Genomic DNA, 18,119 nt, shown 5'->3' on the forward strand with positions numbered 1-18,119 from the left:
CATTTCTTTTCCAAATGTTTGCTAACCTTGGGAATGACTGATATTTGATAAACTAAAGGTGCCTTCATTAATATTGATACATATCAATAGTTATCTTAATTGTTACAATTCTCATACAGTTTTGCATTATGAGTATCATGAAGAAAAAAAAATGGTCACCTGATCCCCATATTTGTTATTTGATTTCCAGTCTTTTTATAACTAGGATAATTAGCACAGAAAAAAGTATCATGATTATATAGACTTCACTTATGAGAGCATCTTGTTACCAAAGTTAAAGCTATAAATAGCTGCACATTGTAATGATTATTCAATCTTTATTTCAGTGTGAGGTTGATTGTTTACATTAACGGGCTGACAGATATTGCCATAGCAACAGAGATTAGTGTGAACAAGGATTAAACAGAAAATCGTTTACAGCTATTCATTAGATTCACACAGGTAAAGTACACAGATTGTTAAATGCCTCTGAGGTTAAATGTAAGCTTTGTTATAGTATGCATATAAACCGTACACAAAATGTTTAGATAATATATATTCTTTGAAAGTAAATGAATCAAATATTTCTACTGTAATAATAATGAGTTTTAATCATAATTGAACACACATGTATGTGAACCTCCCATGGGATATTAACTAGTTGTAATCAGAACAGATAAAAATACCAAATTTATTTATGCATATGTGATAATTGTTATTTAAAAATATTTTTCAAAACTTAAAAAGAGAATATTTGTTTACTTTTGATCTCAATTAATACGATAATAATCATTACAGTGGTTTAGTATTATGGATATAAAAATAAGAAGATATGGTATGATTGCCAATGTGACAACTTTTAATCCACCAGAGATCAAATTGTCTACAAACAAAAACCAAAAGCAATTATGGTATATGTAACTCTTTTTGGAACCCTCATAGCAATACATATTTCTTGCAACTGAGCAAAAGTAATTCTGATCTCAGGGAAAAAAAGAAAATAGATACTGTTTCATTCAAAACACTTGTCTAGATAAACCTGGTAGCTTTTAGAAAAAAACATTGATCCTTATTGAAATGAAGGTGCTAAAGCAAACATTAGAATAACTTTCCAAGACTTATTTGTAAAACAAAACACTTAATTAATTATAAAGGCTGAAATATGTAAATTTAGGGTTTCAGGCCCGTAGCCAGGAATTTCCAAGGGGGGGGGGGGTTCGTTGGACTCACAAACTCAACTTTAAGAGTCACAATTCGAACACAGAACATTGACTTTAACAGTGCTTATTTGTTTTCAGGGAAGGGGGTCATCAGAATTCTGCGAACCCCCCTGGCTACGGGTATGGGGTTTGGTATATTTCATAGTTTATAGAAATGTCCGAGCTTGAGCAAGACATGACGTTCTTATTTGGTAAAATAATGGGAGACTATTTCCTTATCTTAGACAAAAGTTCAAGTTCCATGTTTGTCAGGTGCCACTGTTACTGTTCTAGAGTTATACCCCTTTACAAATGGTTTCCCTCAACTAAATGTTATGAAACTTATAAAAATTGCTTATTACCACAAAACTCTGATCAAGTAGTGTCACTTTTACAGTTCTTGAGTTATGTCCCTTTATACCATTATATGCAAGTGGGGGCATCATCTGTGTCTTCACCATTTATTATGCCTCTGTCATAGACAATGGGGACATTTAATGTTAACCTTGACCATCTTTCTATCCTTGTGCCTGTCCATATTACCAACCATACTATTTTCATTTATACACTCTAACTTACCATTCTTCATGAGAAACTGTTAAATCTACAGGCCCGGGCTCAATTTTTTTTTTTGTACCGGTAGTTAGATTCTGTTGGTCTGGAGATGTTATTTTTACAGGCCCGAGAGCAATTTTACAAGCCTGGGTTGCCACTCAGCGCGAAGACTGACATACAAATGACTTAAATTTGTTTTATCCAAATTTTGTGGAACTCCTACATATTTCTAAGAACAAGAACATGCAGAGTTTGAAAAATTTGGGCAGTGAGTCATTCACTGATCTAGAGTTTGTCCTGTTATATGGAAAAATTGCAGCATAATGGTTGGTAGAATAAAACAGTATAAGTACTGTAAACCAACTTATTTTTACTGATACTTTATTTCACGTTTTACCCTTTCTTGACCACTTCGCGGCTATTTAATTTCGCGATTATCTGATTTACCTGATGAAGTTTATTGAGGAAAGATCAAAGATTGACATATTCGCGACGATTTATATTCACGTTATTTTTCTACTCGCTAATGTGGCGAAAATAAATCGCTCGCGATACTAAGTTTGTTTACGATTTACCCCCCTGTCCTCCCCCTCATGAATATTGGTATACCATGTATAATAATGATTCCACTGTATATTTGATATCCCCTTCTTCTATGTATTTTCAGGTGTAGCAGCATTCAAAATATTTGCCAATGGTGACTATTGATTAACTGTAACTTGTAAGTACCAAATTTGTCTGATGTAATAAATGAAGAGATTTTATTATTGGCTCCTAGGAGTCGATATTAAGAACTGAATGATGGACAGTCAGTGCGTGAATGTTTCTAACTATCTGATTGGAAGATATTACGAGACGTGAACAATCAAAGTTTATTGATTGGTTAGGACAATTCAAACCTAGTAAATGTCCCTCAATCCCGTAGAGTATGGGATTTGTCCTATCTATTTTAGCAATTAGATTTTGCCTGGTGATTAGTCATGCATATTCATGTTATTGATATACAGGTAACTTTTATCTATAAATAGCCAAATCTTCTGGAGTTTCGTAAACAACAACGTTAAAGGATATATACTACTTTATAATGTGTGTGGTAAAATTTGATGATTGATGCACATGGCTATTCTAGTAAATGAATTAATCTACAAAGCAAGAGCACTTTCCATTTTCATCAGTTAAGAGACGACTATAGCCCTTTTGAAAAGGCTAATACTTGTAATGGATTATAGGTTCATACATTAATTAATCAATAGTACTTGTTTTATGGAATGGATGCAACAATATATTACTATACATTCGTTCCTGTCTGTTCATGTTTTGTTGAACAAGACTTTGTCTTTTTATACGACCGCAAATTTTGAAAAAATTTTCGTCGTATATTGCTATCACGTTGGCGTCAGCGTCGTCGTCGTCGTCGTCGTCGTTGTCGTCCGGCGTCCGAATACTTTTAGTTTTCGCACTCTAACTTTAGTAAAAGTGAATGGAAATCTATGAAATTTTAACACAAGGTTTATGACCACAAAAGGAAGGTTGGTATTGATTTTGGGAGTTTTGGTCCCAACATTTTAGGAATTAGGGGCCAAAAAGGGCCCAAATAAGCATTTTCTTGGTTTTCGCACTATAACTTTAGTTTAAGTTAATAGAAATCTATGAAATTTTGACACAAGGTTTATGACCACAAAAGAACGGTTGGGATTGATTTTGGGAGTTTTGGTCTCAACAGTTTAGGAATTAGGGGCCAAAAAAGGGCCCAAATAAGCATTATTCTTGGTTTTCGCACAATAACATTAGTTTAAGTAAATAGAAATCAATGAAATTTAAACACAATGTTAATGACTACAAAAGGAAGGTTGGTATTGATTTTGGGAGTTTAGGTCCCAACAGTTTAGGAAATAGGGGCCAAAAAGGGACCCAAATAAGCATTTTTCTTGGTTTTCGCACCATAACGTTAGTATAAGTAAATAGAAATCTATGAAATTTAAACACAAGGTTTATGACCATAAAAGAAAGGTTGGGTTTGATTTTGGGAGTTTTGGTCCCAACATAATAAGGGGCCCAAAGGGTCCAAAATTAAACTTTTGTTTGATTTCATCAAAATTGAATAATTGGGGTTCTTTGATATGCTGAATCTAACTGTCATGACTGTGTATGTAGATTCTTAACTTTTGGTCCCGTTTTCAAATTGGTCTACATTAAGGTCCAAAGGGTCCAAAATTAAACTTAGTTTGATTTTGACAAAAAATGAATCAGTTAGGTTCTTTGATATGCTGAATCTAAAAATGTACTTAGATTCTTGATTATTGGCCCAGTTTTCAAGTTGGTCCAAATCGGGGTCCAAAATTAAACTTTGATTGATTTCATCAAAAATTGAATAAATGGGGTTCTTTGATATACCAAATCTAACTGTGTATGTAGATTCTTCATTTTTGGTCCTGTTTTCAAATTGGTCTACACTAAAGTCCAAAGGGTCCAAAATTAAACTTAGTCTGATTTTAACAAAAATTGAAATCTTGAAGTTCTTTGATATACTGAATTCAAAAATGTACTTAGATTTTTTATTATGGGCCCAGTTTTCAAGTTGGTCCAAATCAGGATCTAAAATTATTATATTAAGTATTGTGCAATAGCAAGTCTTTTCAATTGCACAGTATTGCGCAATGGCAAGAAATATCTAATTGCACAATATTGTGAAATATCAAAAAAAAAATTATTTAGAGTTATCTTTCTTTGTCCAGAATAGTAAGCAAGAAATATCTAATTGCAAAATATTGAGCAATAGCAAGATTTTTTTTTAATTGGAGTTATCTTTCTTTGTCCAGAATCAACTTAAATCTTTGTTATATACAATATACAATGTATATTCACTTTTTACTACCAACTGATAAATTAAAATAATCTTTACCATTCAGTGATAACAAGCAGTTTTTTTACATCTTAATATTTTATGATGTATTTAAATGAGTAGTTATTGTTGCAAACTCCATTAGAAATTTTAATTGAGATTAGTTTTGGAATAAGGGAAAGGGGGATGTGATTAAAAAAATTGGGTTCAATTTTTCTCATTTGAAATTTCATAAATAAAAAAGAAAATTTCTTCAAACATTTTTTTGAGAGGATTAATATTGAACAGCATAGTGAATTGCTCTAAGAGAAACAAAAATTTTAAGTTCATTAGAACACATTCATTCTGTGTCAGAAACCTATGCTGTGTCAACTATTTAATCACAATCCAAATTTAGAGCTGAATCCAGCTTGAATGTTGTGTCCATACTTGCCCTAACCGTTCAGGGTTCAACCTCTGCGGTCGTATAAAGCTACGCCCTGCGGAGCATCTGGTTAGTTATATCTTCTATTGGCCTTGGTGGCTGAGTGGTCTAAGTAGTTACTACTGTAATCACTAGCCAATCAACATTGAGATTGTGAGTTCAAACCCCACTCGTGCGGGAGCACTTGACTCAAATCTTAATTGACTAGGATTGTCAGTTTTCCTATTGAAGGCTGTGGTTTTCTCCAGCATTCATGCTTCCTGCACCAATAAAAACTGGCTGCCATGAAATAGTCCAAAAGCAGTGCTTAAACATGTAAAAGCTGTGTTAAAATACCAAAAATAAAATCTATTGAAAACACTCACAAAATTTGTCAAGATAGACAATGACTTAGACCTTGTTATACATCATTTGTGCTTTTCCATCATAAAAGGCTTAATATTCACCTATTTGTTAAATATTTGTTACCATGCATTGTTGGGTTGCCATTTTAGTGATTTTTGCACTGTACATACTATTTCCTCTGATTTTTGTCATTTCAAAAGTCAACAATGTTTTTATTTTAGTCCAAAGTTGTATATTATTGCACTTTTCTAAATACTGGGGGCTTCATTTATTTTCTTGAGTGTACTATAGTGTTAATTTTTGCGGAATAATGAATAATGATAAATTATGTTTTTTTGGGCATCTATATTTGATTTTATAGATTTATTAAAGTGTGCTTTCAAGACTATTGACAATTGATACTTCCTTCAAGATTGAAATTTGTGGTTTTCCTATTAAAAAATGAAAAAAGTGAATGAAATACTTTGGATTCATTATTATTAGTAAGATACCAACTTTTTCCTGGATTTTATTGGTACTGTATTTAACCCTTAGACTGCTGCATTCATTTCTATTGTGAAGACTTTTCCCAACCTGGAAATCAAATATCCAAAAAATACAATTTTCCTGATTCAACAAATGTTGTTAACCACAAAAATAATTGCCAGTAGATTTCTTCATCTGACTATCTTAAAGGGAAATACCTACAGTGAAACCACATCTTGACAGCTTCATACCACTAATGATCATGTGATATCTAATTACCACAAGGTTCCAAAAAAGAAGCATAACATACCAAGGTCGTTATTCAGTATCAAAATGTCGACTTGCCAAGTGTTTGGTTGTTTTGGCTATTATTATAAAGGAGCAAGCTTATATAAGTTTCCAGACCCATTAAAACAGAAAGAATTGTACCAGACGTGGCTGCGAATCCTTAACCTTCAAGATGACAGTTTCACTCCTTCAAGGCACAAGGGTGTGTGTAGCGACCATTTTGAAACGTCAAGTTATGAGTTGAATTTTATGGTAATTATAACTTTTTTCTGACAAAGTTAAAACTGTTTTTATTAAGTGCTATCATTTATTTTAAATGTCTTCGTTTTTATTTTTAAGCCATTCTCAAACTTTGGTTTGCCTCAAATAAATTTTATGAAACTTATACACAATGCTTATTACCACAAAACACTGATCAAGTAGTAATATTGGTGGTATCACATAAACCATTTTAGAATTATGTCCCTTTACAAATGAAAAAAAATGTGAATTCTTTGTTTCTCTAACTTAAAATTGCCTCAACTAAATGTAATGAAACTACACACATTGTCTCCACAAAAATCAGATCAGGTTTGAAAATTAGGTAGCATCACTTATACTGTTCTAGAGTTATGCACCTTTTCAAATAAAAAAATTGCTGAATTTCTAGTTTCAACTCTGTGACTTTAGTTTACCTCAACAAACGGAAAAATTGCTGAAATATTTGTTTCTATTCTCTTACTTAAGCTAATGCCTCAACTTAATGTTATAACTTATAAACTATGCAAATTACCACAATACTCCAATCAAGTTCAAATTTAAGTAGCCTCACTTGAACAGTACTCAGTTACGTCCCTTTATAACATTATGTGCAAGTGGATGCATCGTCTGTAAACACTTTCCCCATTTTTTTTTTTTTTTCAAATCAGTCAGACATCCGATCCGGACAGGTACTGTAAATTCATTTATTTTCGTGTGTACCAATTTTCGTGGATGAAGGAAAACTTGCATGTTCGTGGATTTTTAATTTAGTTGTTTTGCCGAGGTCCTCATACAAGCCTTTAGATAATTTGTACTTCGTTGAACATTTAATTTCTTGGTTCACCAATACCAACGAAATCCACAAAAATTGGTATCCCACGAATAATGATGAATCCACAGTAAGACTAGATTTGGGGATGGGGTATGGTAGAATATCAATCTTGAATTTATTCACTTTAAATACCAATTAATGAGGATGTTTGAAGAACAACTGTTTTGATAAGTGTGTGACATAAGCACCGTATATCATCGTACAGCAGATATATAGGTACTAACCAAGCGAGCATGATCGATTTTGAACTGACGCAGTAACGAAAATCTTTGTTTTGTTTTATCAATATTTAATGTACATTTCTCAAATGCTTCAAAATAATTTACATATCGTTTTTTTCCTATATATAAGACTACTTTTATATTCTATTAAGAACAATTAACTTGTAAATGCGCAAATAGTTGTGAATGTCAACACCCAACTTATAATTTTGATACAATTGGTGTTACATTTACATGTTTTATCTAAAAGAAAGCTAATACAGGGCAAAAGTAATAGTTACCAATCATAAACCTACCTGTGATTACTCATTACTTGAAACTTTTTGGGTATGAGTATGAAAATAAAGTTTTTGTGAACAGTGTGCAGCAAATTAACTATGAACCATACATAAGGATTTATGTGGTCGGCTAAACATCGTACACAACGATTCTTTTCAGAATAAAATATTGAAAACACATATGCATGAAAGATTTCAATACCAATTATTGATACAGCTATACTTATTACATACGCACAGTGGCCTAAATCTATCAGAAAAAGAGTTGCAATGAATATGGAATTATATCGGATGAGACGAGTACCAACTTCTTTGACAAGTATTTGCACATGTTTATAGTAATCGTTCTTGTTTGGGGATAATAATGAGACATCTCTCATCATCAACCTACAACCAAATAATTTCTTAAAACAACAATTATGTTAGAGTTGAGGTCCACATTGATATTTTGTGAACAAAGCAAAGATTTTCGTTACCGTGTGATGTCAAAATTGATCACGCCTGCTTGTTAGTACCTATATCTGGTGTACTGATGATACACGGTGATTAGCTTGGCTTCACACTTTGAATTCCTTAGCAGGTTTCATAAAAGCTGCAAGGATGATTGGTTGATTAAAATTAAGTGTAAAGTAAAACCAAGCAGCGACCAAGCATAAAAAAATGAGCGAGTGCGTTAGTTTTAATTATATTGATTAGATGATAAAAGTGAAAAAGAATGTGACTTTACATGTAACCTTCTAAGGCTATGAGACATCACCAGATGCTGCTCCTGATATGTTTTTCGGCATATATTATATTTTTATGCTTTCACATTTTCCCCCTGTTTCACAAAATGAATATGGCTTCTACTAAAGAAAGCTCCATTTGGAGCTAATGTGTTTAGAGACCTCTTATGTAAGTACCCCATTACTATATTACTGTATAGCAGGTTATTTTCGGGGGATGCAAATTTTTGCTTATTTTTGCGGATATAACAAAATCACCAAAAATAAATTCTGCCAATTTAAAATGGCACATGCAAAGGTATAGATAAAAGTTTTGAATCCGCCAAAATGATAACCACCAAAATATATTGTATACTGCCAATTTAAAATGGCACATGCAAAGGTATAGATAAAAGTTTTTAATTCGCCAAAATGATAACCACCAAAATATATTGTATACCTTATTCAATGAAAATCGCAAAATTTTACACCCGTAAAAATAACCCTCTATAGTATATGGTACCTAACTAACAAGTACTACATTAAATTACAGACTGAGTTGATAGGCCATACACCTAGACCTAGACTTAAACCAGATGCAGTACCCACAATATTTGCTGTTGATCAAAGTACCAGAGTAGACATCAGATATGAAGCAAGGAAAAGAGATCTAGAGCTGATTGAGGTAACAAAAAAACACTTATTTTTATTCACTTATATTTTATAGTGAATTGTGATGGATATTTAGTCAATAATTATGATAGACCATTTTCATATTACCGACTTTTGACTCAATAATTTATATTTTGTTGACAGGTTTACGGTAACCTTCTCTGCTGTTGGACATCATGGTTCTTGGTCAAGCAAGAGCAACATAAATAAGTAAATTCAAAATTTTAATCGGTACAAATTTGAGGGAAAGTTTACTCTTTTTAAATGCTTTCTATACGTGACTAAATCATCAGAAAGCAGTAAACTTTTCCCCCAAATTGCACTGTTTATATATTTGATTTTAATTCTTTTGGATGCTCGTAATTCACTGAGTACCAGGATGTCTTACCACAGAGTAGGTCACCTATCAATAAAATATAGAACCCGTTCTTATTTGGTAATATGAAAAGAGACTATTGCTGTATACCAACTTATTTTCGTGGAAACTGTTTTTTTGGCGTTTTTATCCCTTTCTAGCTAACTGCATCAATTTTTATATCACCATTTTATGAATTTTAGGTGGACTAAGGTGGTACCTAACACCTTGACTAAAAATAAATTTGGCTCGTTTAATTTCTCGAAATTTTTGACCAAGTATTTACCTTTAACAAAAATATAAAAATTTCAAAAACTTTGAACCACACACTTTCTTGGAAAAAATTTCATTGGAGACGTAGCAGTTGAATAAACACCAATTTTAATCATTCAGAAGCTTAATATTTCCTTGGCAATACAATGTGATTAAAACGTTTAACTGATTTTTACAGAGTTATCTCCCTGTAGTGTCAGGTACCACATTAAAGGGTAGATCAGAGTTTAAATATTGGCAAAAAAAAATTTAAATTTGTTTTTACTTTTCACAAAATCAATCATGATTGATGGTTTACAGTAGGTCTCTATTTGGTAAAGTGGACTTAAAAGATTAGAATCATATAGTAATAAAATTTCATCTTCTCACTTGGTCTCGTCCTGTTAAAAAATGACCAGCACCTTGACTCACCTTCAATTTTTTTTAGTGAAAACACTGTAATAGCATATTGATAAATAAATATGCATGCAATATCTGCCACTAGATGTTACCCATTCAATCAATATATCAAATTTTGTCTGATAACTTTGATTTCATTACTTGAATCAAGCAAAAGAAACAGATTTGTGTGTTAGCCAATAGAAAATAAGTATGTGTATTGAGTTGAACATTTGAATTTGTGGTTCATATTAACCAATGAGAACCATGAAAATTGGAATAATGAATCCAACTAAATATAATAATACAATTCATCTTACATCCTGGTACATGTATAATTCACAAACTCCTCTCACAACACATCACCAAAGAAACAGGAAATTATTGCTTTTGGGAGTCGCTTGAGGTCAGTGTTTGCCAGAGTTGTACCCACAGAATGTGGAGAACCTGTATTGCTGGTTACAATGTTTATTTTCTCTGTAAGAAGGGCAATAATACATCTTGGAAATTGCAACAATTGGTCAACAGTAAACACAGCTGGTAGTTTGATGGTGGCAGGGCCTCAATGGCCAAGTGCCATTGTGGTCTAAGTAGTTCTACTACTGTAATCAGTAGCAAGTCAATACTGAGGTTGTGAGTGTGTCTGTGTGGGTGCATTTGATTCTTATCTAGGATTGTTGTTTTTCCTCCACCAATATAAACTGACTGCCACAAAGCCCAAAAGTGTGGCTTTAAATGGTGTTAAAACACCAATAATCATCCTATGAACATGTTAAAGAAGGTTCATGGTGTAGTGTGACATCTTATAAGAGAGGGAGAAAATGACCAGGGTCCCTGGCAGGGATTAATCAAAAACTGGAAGTCAATAAAAAAGAGACATACCAAACAGAAAAGAAAAATTGACAGTAAGACAAATAACAGTCCACACAAACTAAACAGAAAACTAAAGATTGAGGTACAAGAACCTTAGGGATGAACTCAGGTGCTCATGGAGAAGGTAAACTATTTCTTCACCACTATTGGTAATGGTGATTATACACCTTCCAAGTAAAAATTTAGTGATGAATTGCTCTTATAAGGGAGCATATTTATTGTAGAGTGGTTGCATTAGACACAAATTAATGCCAAGTAAAAGAATCTCTGCTTACAATGATACTTGTATTGGAACTCTAACGAAGATAACGTCACAACAGTAGTGAAATCGTATATTAGAGAGCGGGAACATCTCATGTGCAATCAGAAACCATATTATTATTGGTCATTTGTGAAACACACAGATATTCTCGTTATTCCGTAACAACCAACAAAATTATGATAGTGACCAAAAAACTTTTGAATGGATGTTTCTACTTTACCATGAGGAATCCTTATTTCAACAGCTTTCCTTGTATGCAGTAACCCTCTCTCAAATAATTCATCATAGGAAGCATGTACATGTATCTTATAAATGTTGCTAGACAGAAACCAACATAATCACTAAACCTTGAATTATTCTGTGAAAGGTCTTGTTTATATAATATCAGAAGAGGCTAAAGATTTTGGCCAGCTTCTTTCCATATTTCTTTAGAAGTTTTTGAATGAAGTCACCTTACAGGAATAAAGGCACAAGTTTGCAAGAAAAGGGGCACAGTTGGTTCCCATAGGAATACTAATTGTCTGTTGACAATCATGTTCTTCAAAGGTAAGAAATATGATTGAATATCAGTCATAATTCTAACATCTTGATAATCAGTTTAAGAGCCTCTGGCCTTTGTTAGTCTTGTATTATTTAAATTTTAGTTTCTTATGTACAATTTGTAAATTTGTATGGCGTTATTTTAATTTCTTGTGTACAATTTGTAAATTTGTATGGCGTTCATTATCACTTAACTAGCATATATTTGTTTAGGGGCCAGCTGAAGGACGCCTCTGGGTGTGGGAATTTCTCGCTACATTGGAGACCTGTTGGTGACCTTCTGCTGATGTTTTTCTATGGTCAGTTTGTGGTCTCTTTGATACATTCCCCATTTCCATTCTCAATTTTAAGAGAAATTTTGGTTGGAATCTGATATGTTGTTTTTTTATTTACAAAGTATGATTTGTCCTTACTTAAAACAAGATATTTGCATCCTCGTTGATCTTTTTTTGTATGCCCATGAAACAAATTTTGACTAATTCTTTCAATCTGTAATGAAGAATGAGGTTAAGTTGTGTATAAAGGGTTAGGGACATCAATATTTTTAATGTATTATTGCTTGATGGAATGGACTTGAGATTGATTGAAAGTACTCTGACATATATTTTTTTATATTTATAGTGTCAACATCTTTATTGGACCAAACCACTTCCACTTATAACAGAAAGACATCAACATCCCAGATATTGATGGTTATCACAACATACAGATGTCTGTCTGCAATAACAAGTTGGTAGACAGCTTTTCCTAAAAATGTGGAGATTAATGTTGATGCAGTTTAAGGTTTTCAGTGAAATATTGCGCCTATATGTTTGTGGCCACAGCAATATGTGTTATATCTAGTGTCATCTTCATTCATGCCTCTGAAACCACCTCATCAGCCAAGTTGGGAGTTGTTATAGTCTCAGGTTTTCAATGAATTATTGCACCTATAAGTTCATGGACACAGCCAGAGGTGTTATACCCAATATCAGCTATGGTCACTCCTATGAAACCGCCTCATCAACCAAGTTGAAGTTGACAGGATTTTAACATTTCCGTGTTTCCATACAAGGCTGGTGGTTACACATACATGAGATAGACATGCATATATAAGTTTGGGAAAATTCAATATTCAGTTTATTCCCAAGTTAATAAAGAAGTCAGTAGTCATCAAGCATTAAAAAAACAACTATCTGAGATCTAACCATATTTAATTGTGCTCTTCACAAAGGATCATTGGCAACTGGCACATATTTGGTGAAGCCTGAGGCACTGCATCTTTCATGGGAAGATTGTGACCCACTGCTGACATTCTCACTGAACCCTAATGACATAAGAAGAAGAAGAACTGGTTACGTCAAGACGACCAATTGAAGAGAAGGTTTTTATTCTATTATAAGTAACATTGACTTATTTAGTCATATTGGAGCCATACAGATCAATTATGTAGAAATACTGTACAGAGCTATCAGGAGTTTGATTATCTGTCCTTGATGTTCTGTACTATTTTCTAGAATATTTCTTTAAAAGCTTTTGAAAGATAAAGTACCTGTAAGATGTATTTTATAAAATGTTCAAGGTCATATTGAATTCTTTGTTAAATTTTTTTCAATTTGTTATGAATTGTTTAGATAAATAAATTTGTATGAACTACATCAAATGTATTATTAATTTAAAGCAATTATCTCCAGGTCTACCATCGGTAAACTAAACAGATTGACTTCTAATTTAGTATCAGCTTTATAATATATATATAACAATGATGAATTTTAAAAGATGAGATTTTACAGATCTGGTTAAATTCGTTCTGACTTTACCTGTTTTTTTATTTTCATATCCCAGTTTGAACTTGATCATCTTTAATTCTTAGCCGTATTTGGCACAACTTTTTGGAATTTTGGATCCTCAATGCTCTTCAACTTTGTACTTGTTTGGCTTTATAACTATTTTGATATGAGCGTCACTGGTGAGTCTTATGTAGACAAAATGTGCGTCTGGCTTACTAAATTATAATCTGGTAACAATTAAGACCTGACAATTTCATTTCATCTGTTTTGTCTTTTGTTCTTCAGATATAAAAACTGGCCAAAAATTGTCATATGAATTCTTGACTGAGTTGGTACAAACCTGGAATCAAAATGAAAGCTAAAGGCAAAGTCATGATTTGTAAAAAAGTGGTATTTGATTACCATTTACTAAATACTTCCCACTTTTCGGTGCACTATATGTTAGTTGAACACCCTAATATTTTGAGTATTGCAAATAAAAGAGACCCATGTTTTATATGTACAAATATTTATTGGTCAACAACCCTTTCTTATGTAACTTGTTTATGTCATAAGCATTTGAAGAATAGCTACCAAATTGTGTTTTGATATGAGGTTTAATCTAAGTCCAATAAATTTATTTAATTATTACAGTACCGTATGCTATCATTGGAAAAATGTCTAGTTCAGCATGTAATAGGTAACTTAGAATGATTCAAATCCCATCAATTAATTGAATAGTTATAAAATGAACATAGCTTCATGTCTGAGCCTTTAAGAGCTAACTTTACTGTAGTGTTTGCTCATTGTAGAAGTCTTTATGTTAACCTATAGTTGTTAACATTCTCATTCTTTTTCTCTATTGGATAGTTGTTTCATAGGCACTCAAATGACATCTTTTTATTTTTCCATAGATTTGATGAATGATTTGTAAAAAGATAATCTACCAAAACCACATAAAAGTAACCACACAGATATACACTGTAACAGAATGATAATAAAATAATTGAATCCACAAATAGATAGTTAAATAAATACAAGTTAAACATGACGAAACTTGTCTTCTAAGAAAATATAAGCATGTTGATTGACAGATCTTTTAATTTTTTTTCATGTATTATATAATGAGAGGGGGTAGGAGGGGTCCTGATCCCGAAATCCCGGGCTTAAAAACATGAGATCCCGAGGTCCTGAAAGTCGATAAAAAGAATTCCCTGATCCCGAAAGGGTCAATCCCGAAATCCCAAGCTTAAAAACATCAGATCCCGGAGTCCCAATAAAGGTCCTATCCCCCCTCTATAATGCATAGGCCTAAATTGTTGCTGAATGGTCTGTATTTCGTCTTCAGCAATCATATTAGCCTGTCAACACTGAGGTTGTAAGTTCAAACAGTCTTGTTACCCGTTGTGATCAACTCTGATCTTAAATAACTAGAATTGCCTGTTTTCCTCCCAAAGGTCTTCGTTCTTTTTAATTGGCACCATAATATATAAGCCAAGAGATCTGAAAGTGACATTAAACATCAACAATCAATCAATCATATACATATGTCGAGGCTATTTTTTTGTAAGTTCAAAATAATGATCGTAATGATACCAAGATTGATATGTATACATAAATATTAGAATAGTCTGAAACAAATTCTTATGTTAGGAAACTGCAGTGTATTTCAGAAACATCGTTTAAATTCAAAATTTTTATAAGTTATCATATTTGATATAAGAAAAGAATTCTTTGAACAAAATACACTTCTGTACAGTAAGGTTTTATCTTAAAACATCCTAGTTGTTTATTAGGCTTACTTAATTTTCTCTATGAAAAAGAATGTTTACGCTAATTTTAGCAAAATATCTAAAATATTGATTAACCATTATTTTGTAAGAAAAAATTAATAAAACCATTTCTCACATTTAACTCATCTATAATTCCCATTTAGAGCCTCACAACATAGTCAATACTATGTTGAGAGCCCTTCCAAAATTGTCCAATTAAAATTCTGTAACTATGGCATTGTGCAAATCAAGCTCCGCCCACTAATCACAGCTGTGTAACTCATAAATAATCCACACACAGTGTGAAGGTCATCTGACATTAAATGGCTGACACAGAAGAAGCATGCTGCAGCAGTGTAGACAATCTTAATTTCTAAAGTAATTTAAAAACATGGTAAGAGGAATGCATTGTATTGTATTATGTGTATTGAATCATGCTTACCTGTGTAATTGATTACATTGTGAAATTTACACCTGTAGTATTTTTGTCAATATCATAACACCAGATTAGATCTTGTAATATTGTGTTTATAAATAGACACTAGACTTGTTATTATGAGAAGGAATATATGTATAGTGTATAGTTATGAAAGGTATCTGTTTAACTGATGTGTATTATGTATTATTTTATATTAATTATTGCGAATTAATTAAGCTTGTTATTTCAATAGTTTATAACTTCTGTCTATTATTTATATTGATGCTGATTATTAATTTATTTGAAGTAACTTTTTAGTTTGTTGTGAAATAATTGTATACTTTGCACATGTTGCATTATACATCTTTGTTTACAAAAATTTAGTTTTCTGTATACACTATTTTGTACATAGTAAAGTTTTTTAACCTCAGTTATTAAATTTTGGTGAAGGAATTCGAAAACTTACTCAATGTATACAAAAGTATATAAGCAATAATATATTGCCTGCTTCATCATTGAGTTGATAGTTTATTTACAATGTAAGATTATAGCAGAGACATTTAATACATAGACTAAATAACTTGTCATTGAATATTATGAGGTCATCATAAATTCCAGGATTAAAATTTTGCAGACATGTATTAATGTACTTTCTGCTGATTGGAAAAAACGTTCTATTATCGGAATTTTTATTTAAAAATACTAAACATTTATATACTAGCCATAGTATTTTTTTAATATAGAGGTTTTGCATTTATATTGATGTTTGCAGAAGTAAATGTAATATAATGAGCAAAAATAATTCTGTGTGGTTTTGAAAAAAGAAAAATTAACTGGCCACATTTTAAATCAGGGCTGTTGATGGGAGTGAGAAATGTTTAATTGTGGATGGTTGCATTAAAAGTTGTTAGAATTATAAGTAAAATGAAAATTTCATATTTGGTTAAAAAAAAAATCCCTCCCCACCCCCAACATGCCTTTAATTCTGAAAATGTTTTTGCTTTGAATACTTATTTTTTGTTGTAAATTCTGATACAAAAATATTCATTAGATGATTGTCCAAAGTGATTTATTTTCACCATGCAGGACATACCCGTAGCCAGGGGGTTCGAACCCCCCTTGAAATCAAATTGTGAGTGTTAAAGTCGAGTTCATGAGTCCAACGAACCCCCCTTGGAAATTCCTGGCTACGGGCCTGCAGGAAAGGTCAAACCCCAAGTAATTTGAAGCTTTGAGTTACTTGAGGATATTATCCAATATACATGTAGTCATGAGAATTGTTTTCCCTATTTTATATTCCAGGTTAATATATCAAAGCGTTTATTTAGGTTTGTTTTCTTTTACATTCTTATGATGTAGCTTGTTTTACTGGTTTGACTTTCATTTTAATTGTGAAGTGGGTCTCATTTGGGTCTAAGCGTGACGCGGGATTGCCGATTTTTTGTAAGCGTGACACGTAAAAGTCAAATTATTGTGTCGGGAAAACGGGAAATGAGGTCTAGCAGGACCCGGGAAGTGACAAAAAAAATTAGAATTGCTTGCGTACATAGTGTAAGCGGGATACAGGAATCTGACAAAACAGTAAGGGGGATCCGGGATCAGAACCCCCCCCAATGAGACCCCCTGTGAACTTGACAAAAACTAATTTTAATCAGTTTTCAATAGACAACTTTCGAGTTTGATGCATTTCCATCAAAAACTTTGGTTTTAGTGAACATCATTCGTGCGTTTAGGGGTGTGTCACTTCCGTTCCAATGTTGAGTGAGTGTAATTATTTTGTGGACATCTGTCAACATTTTGAACGATTTTATATGACTTGGATTGTCTTTTTTTTTAAACAAATTGATTAAGGGAGCATTAATGTATACAGAAATATAAAAAATAATGTAAGTTCATGATGAAAAGAAAATAGTTCTCAAATGATGCAATTTTACATAATTGCAAGAAATACATTGCCATATTTTGTATGTTCCTCTCCCACATGTCCCAAGTCAGGAGCCTGTAATTTAGTGGTTGTCCTTTTTCGCTGTATATCATCTTTGTTTTATACTATCCCCAAATGACCCCCAAAAAATAAGAATATAACAAGCACCGATTTATAAATTGTCTTTAATTTATTGGTGTGATAAATGGATAACATGATAATGAGTCATGCCATCTCCTATGCATGTGGATTATCAGTTATGACAATAAAATTTTGTTTCAATTTGACATATTTGTCTGTATCTTGTATGATTAATTGACATTGAATTATAAATTGATAAACTGCAGATTGCTGCAGAGTTTTTAAATGAGTTTTTTTATTGTTTCAGTTGTTATTTGATAATGAAATTCAATAAATTACATGGTGTGTTGAAACCCAGAAAGATGGGGGGGGGGGGGGGGGGGGACAATCATATCAACATTTAGAGATTGAATATTCTCTCCTTGTTCTAAATATTTTCCAAGAAAAAAAA

General features: G+C 32.3%; 1 protein-coding gene across 9 annotated transcripts in view; it reads left to right on the forward strand.

Annotated features, from left to right (window-relative positions):
• Positions 1 to 18,119, forward strand: part of LOC139498999 (MYND-type zinc finger-containing chromatin reader ZMYND8-like) — a 61,016-nt gene that overhangs the window by 9,423 nt on the left and 33,474 nt on the right. For 2 of the 9 annotated variants that reach the window (XM_071287639.1, XM_071287643.1), the window contains exons 2-5: positions 327 to 441; positions 2,401 to 2,454; positions 6,095 to 6,349; positions 8,926 to 9,057. In XM_071287639.1, the coding sequence (XP_071143740.1) occupies positions 6,143 to 6,349; positions 8,926 to 9,057 (339 nt within the window). In that variant the 5' untranslated portion in view covers positions 327 to 441; positions 2,401 to 2,454; positions 6,095 to 6,142. Of the gene's footprint in view, positions 1 to 242; positions 442 to 2,400; positions 2,455 to 6,019; positions 6,350 to 8,925; positions 9,058 to 15,525; positions 15,640 to 15,732; positions 15,839 to 18,119 lie in introns of those variants that run through there. The other 7 variants (XM_071287641.1, XM_071287642.1, XM_071287645.1 and 4 more) reach the window with 7 other exon arrangements.

This window comes from Mytilus edulis, chromosome 12, assembly GCF_963676685.1.
Source record: "Mytilus edulis chromosome 12, xbMytEdul2.2, whole genome shotgun sequence".
In the NCBI taxonomy this organism is placed as follows: Eukaryota; Metazoa; Mollusca; class Bivalvia; order Mytilida; family Mytilidae; genus Mytilus; species Mytilus edulis.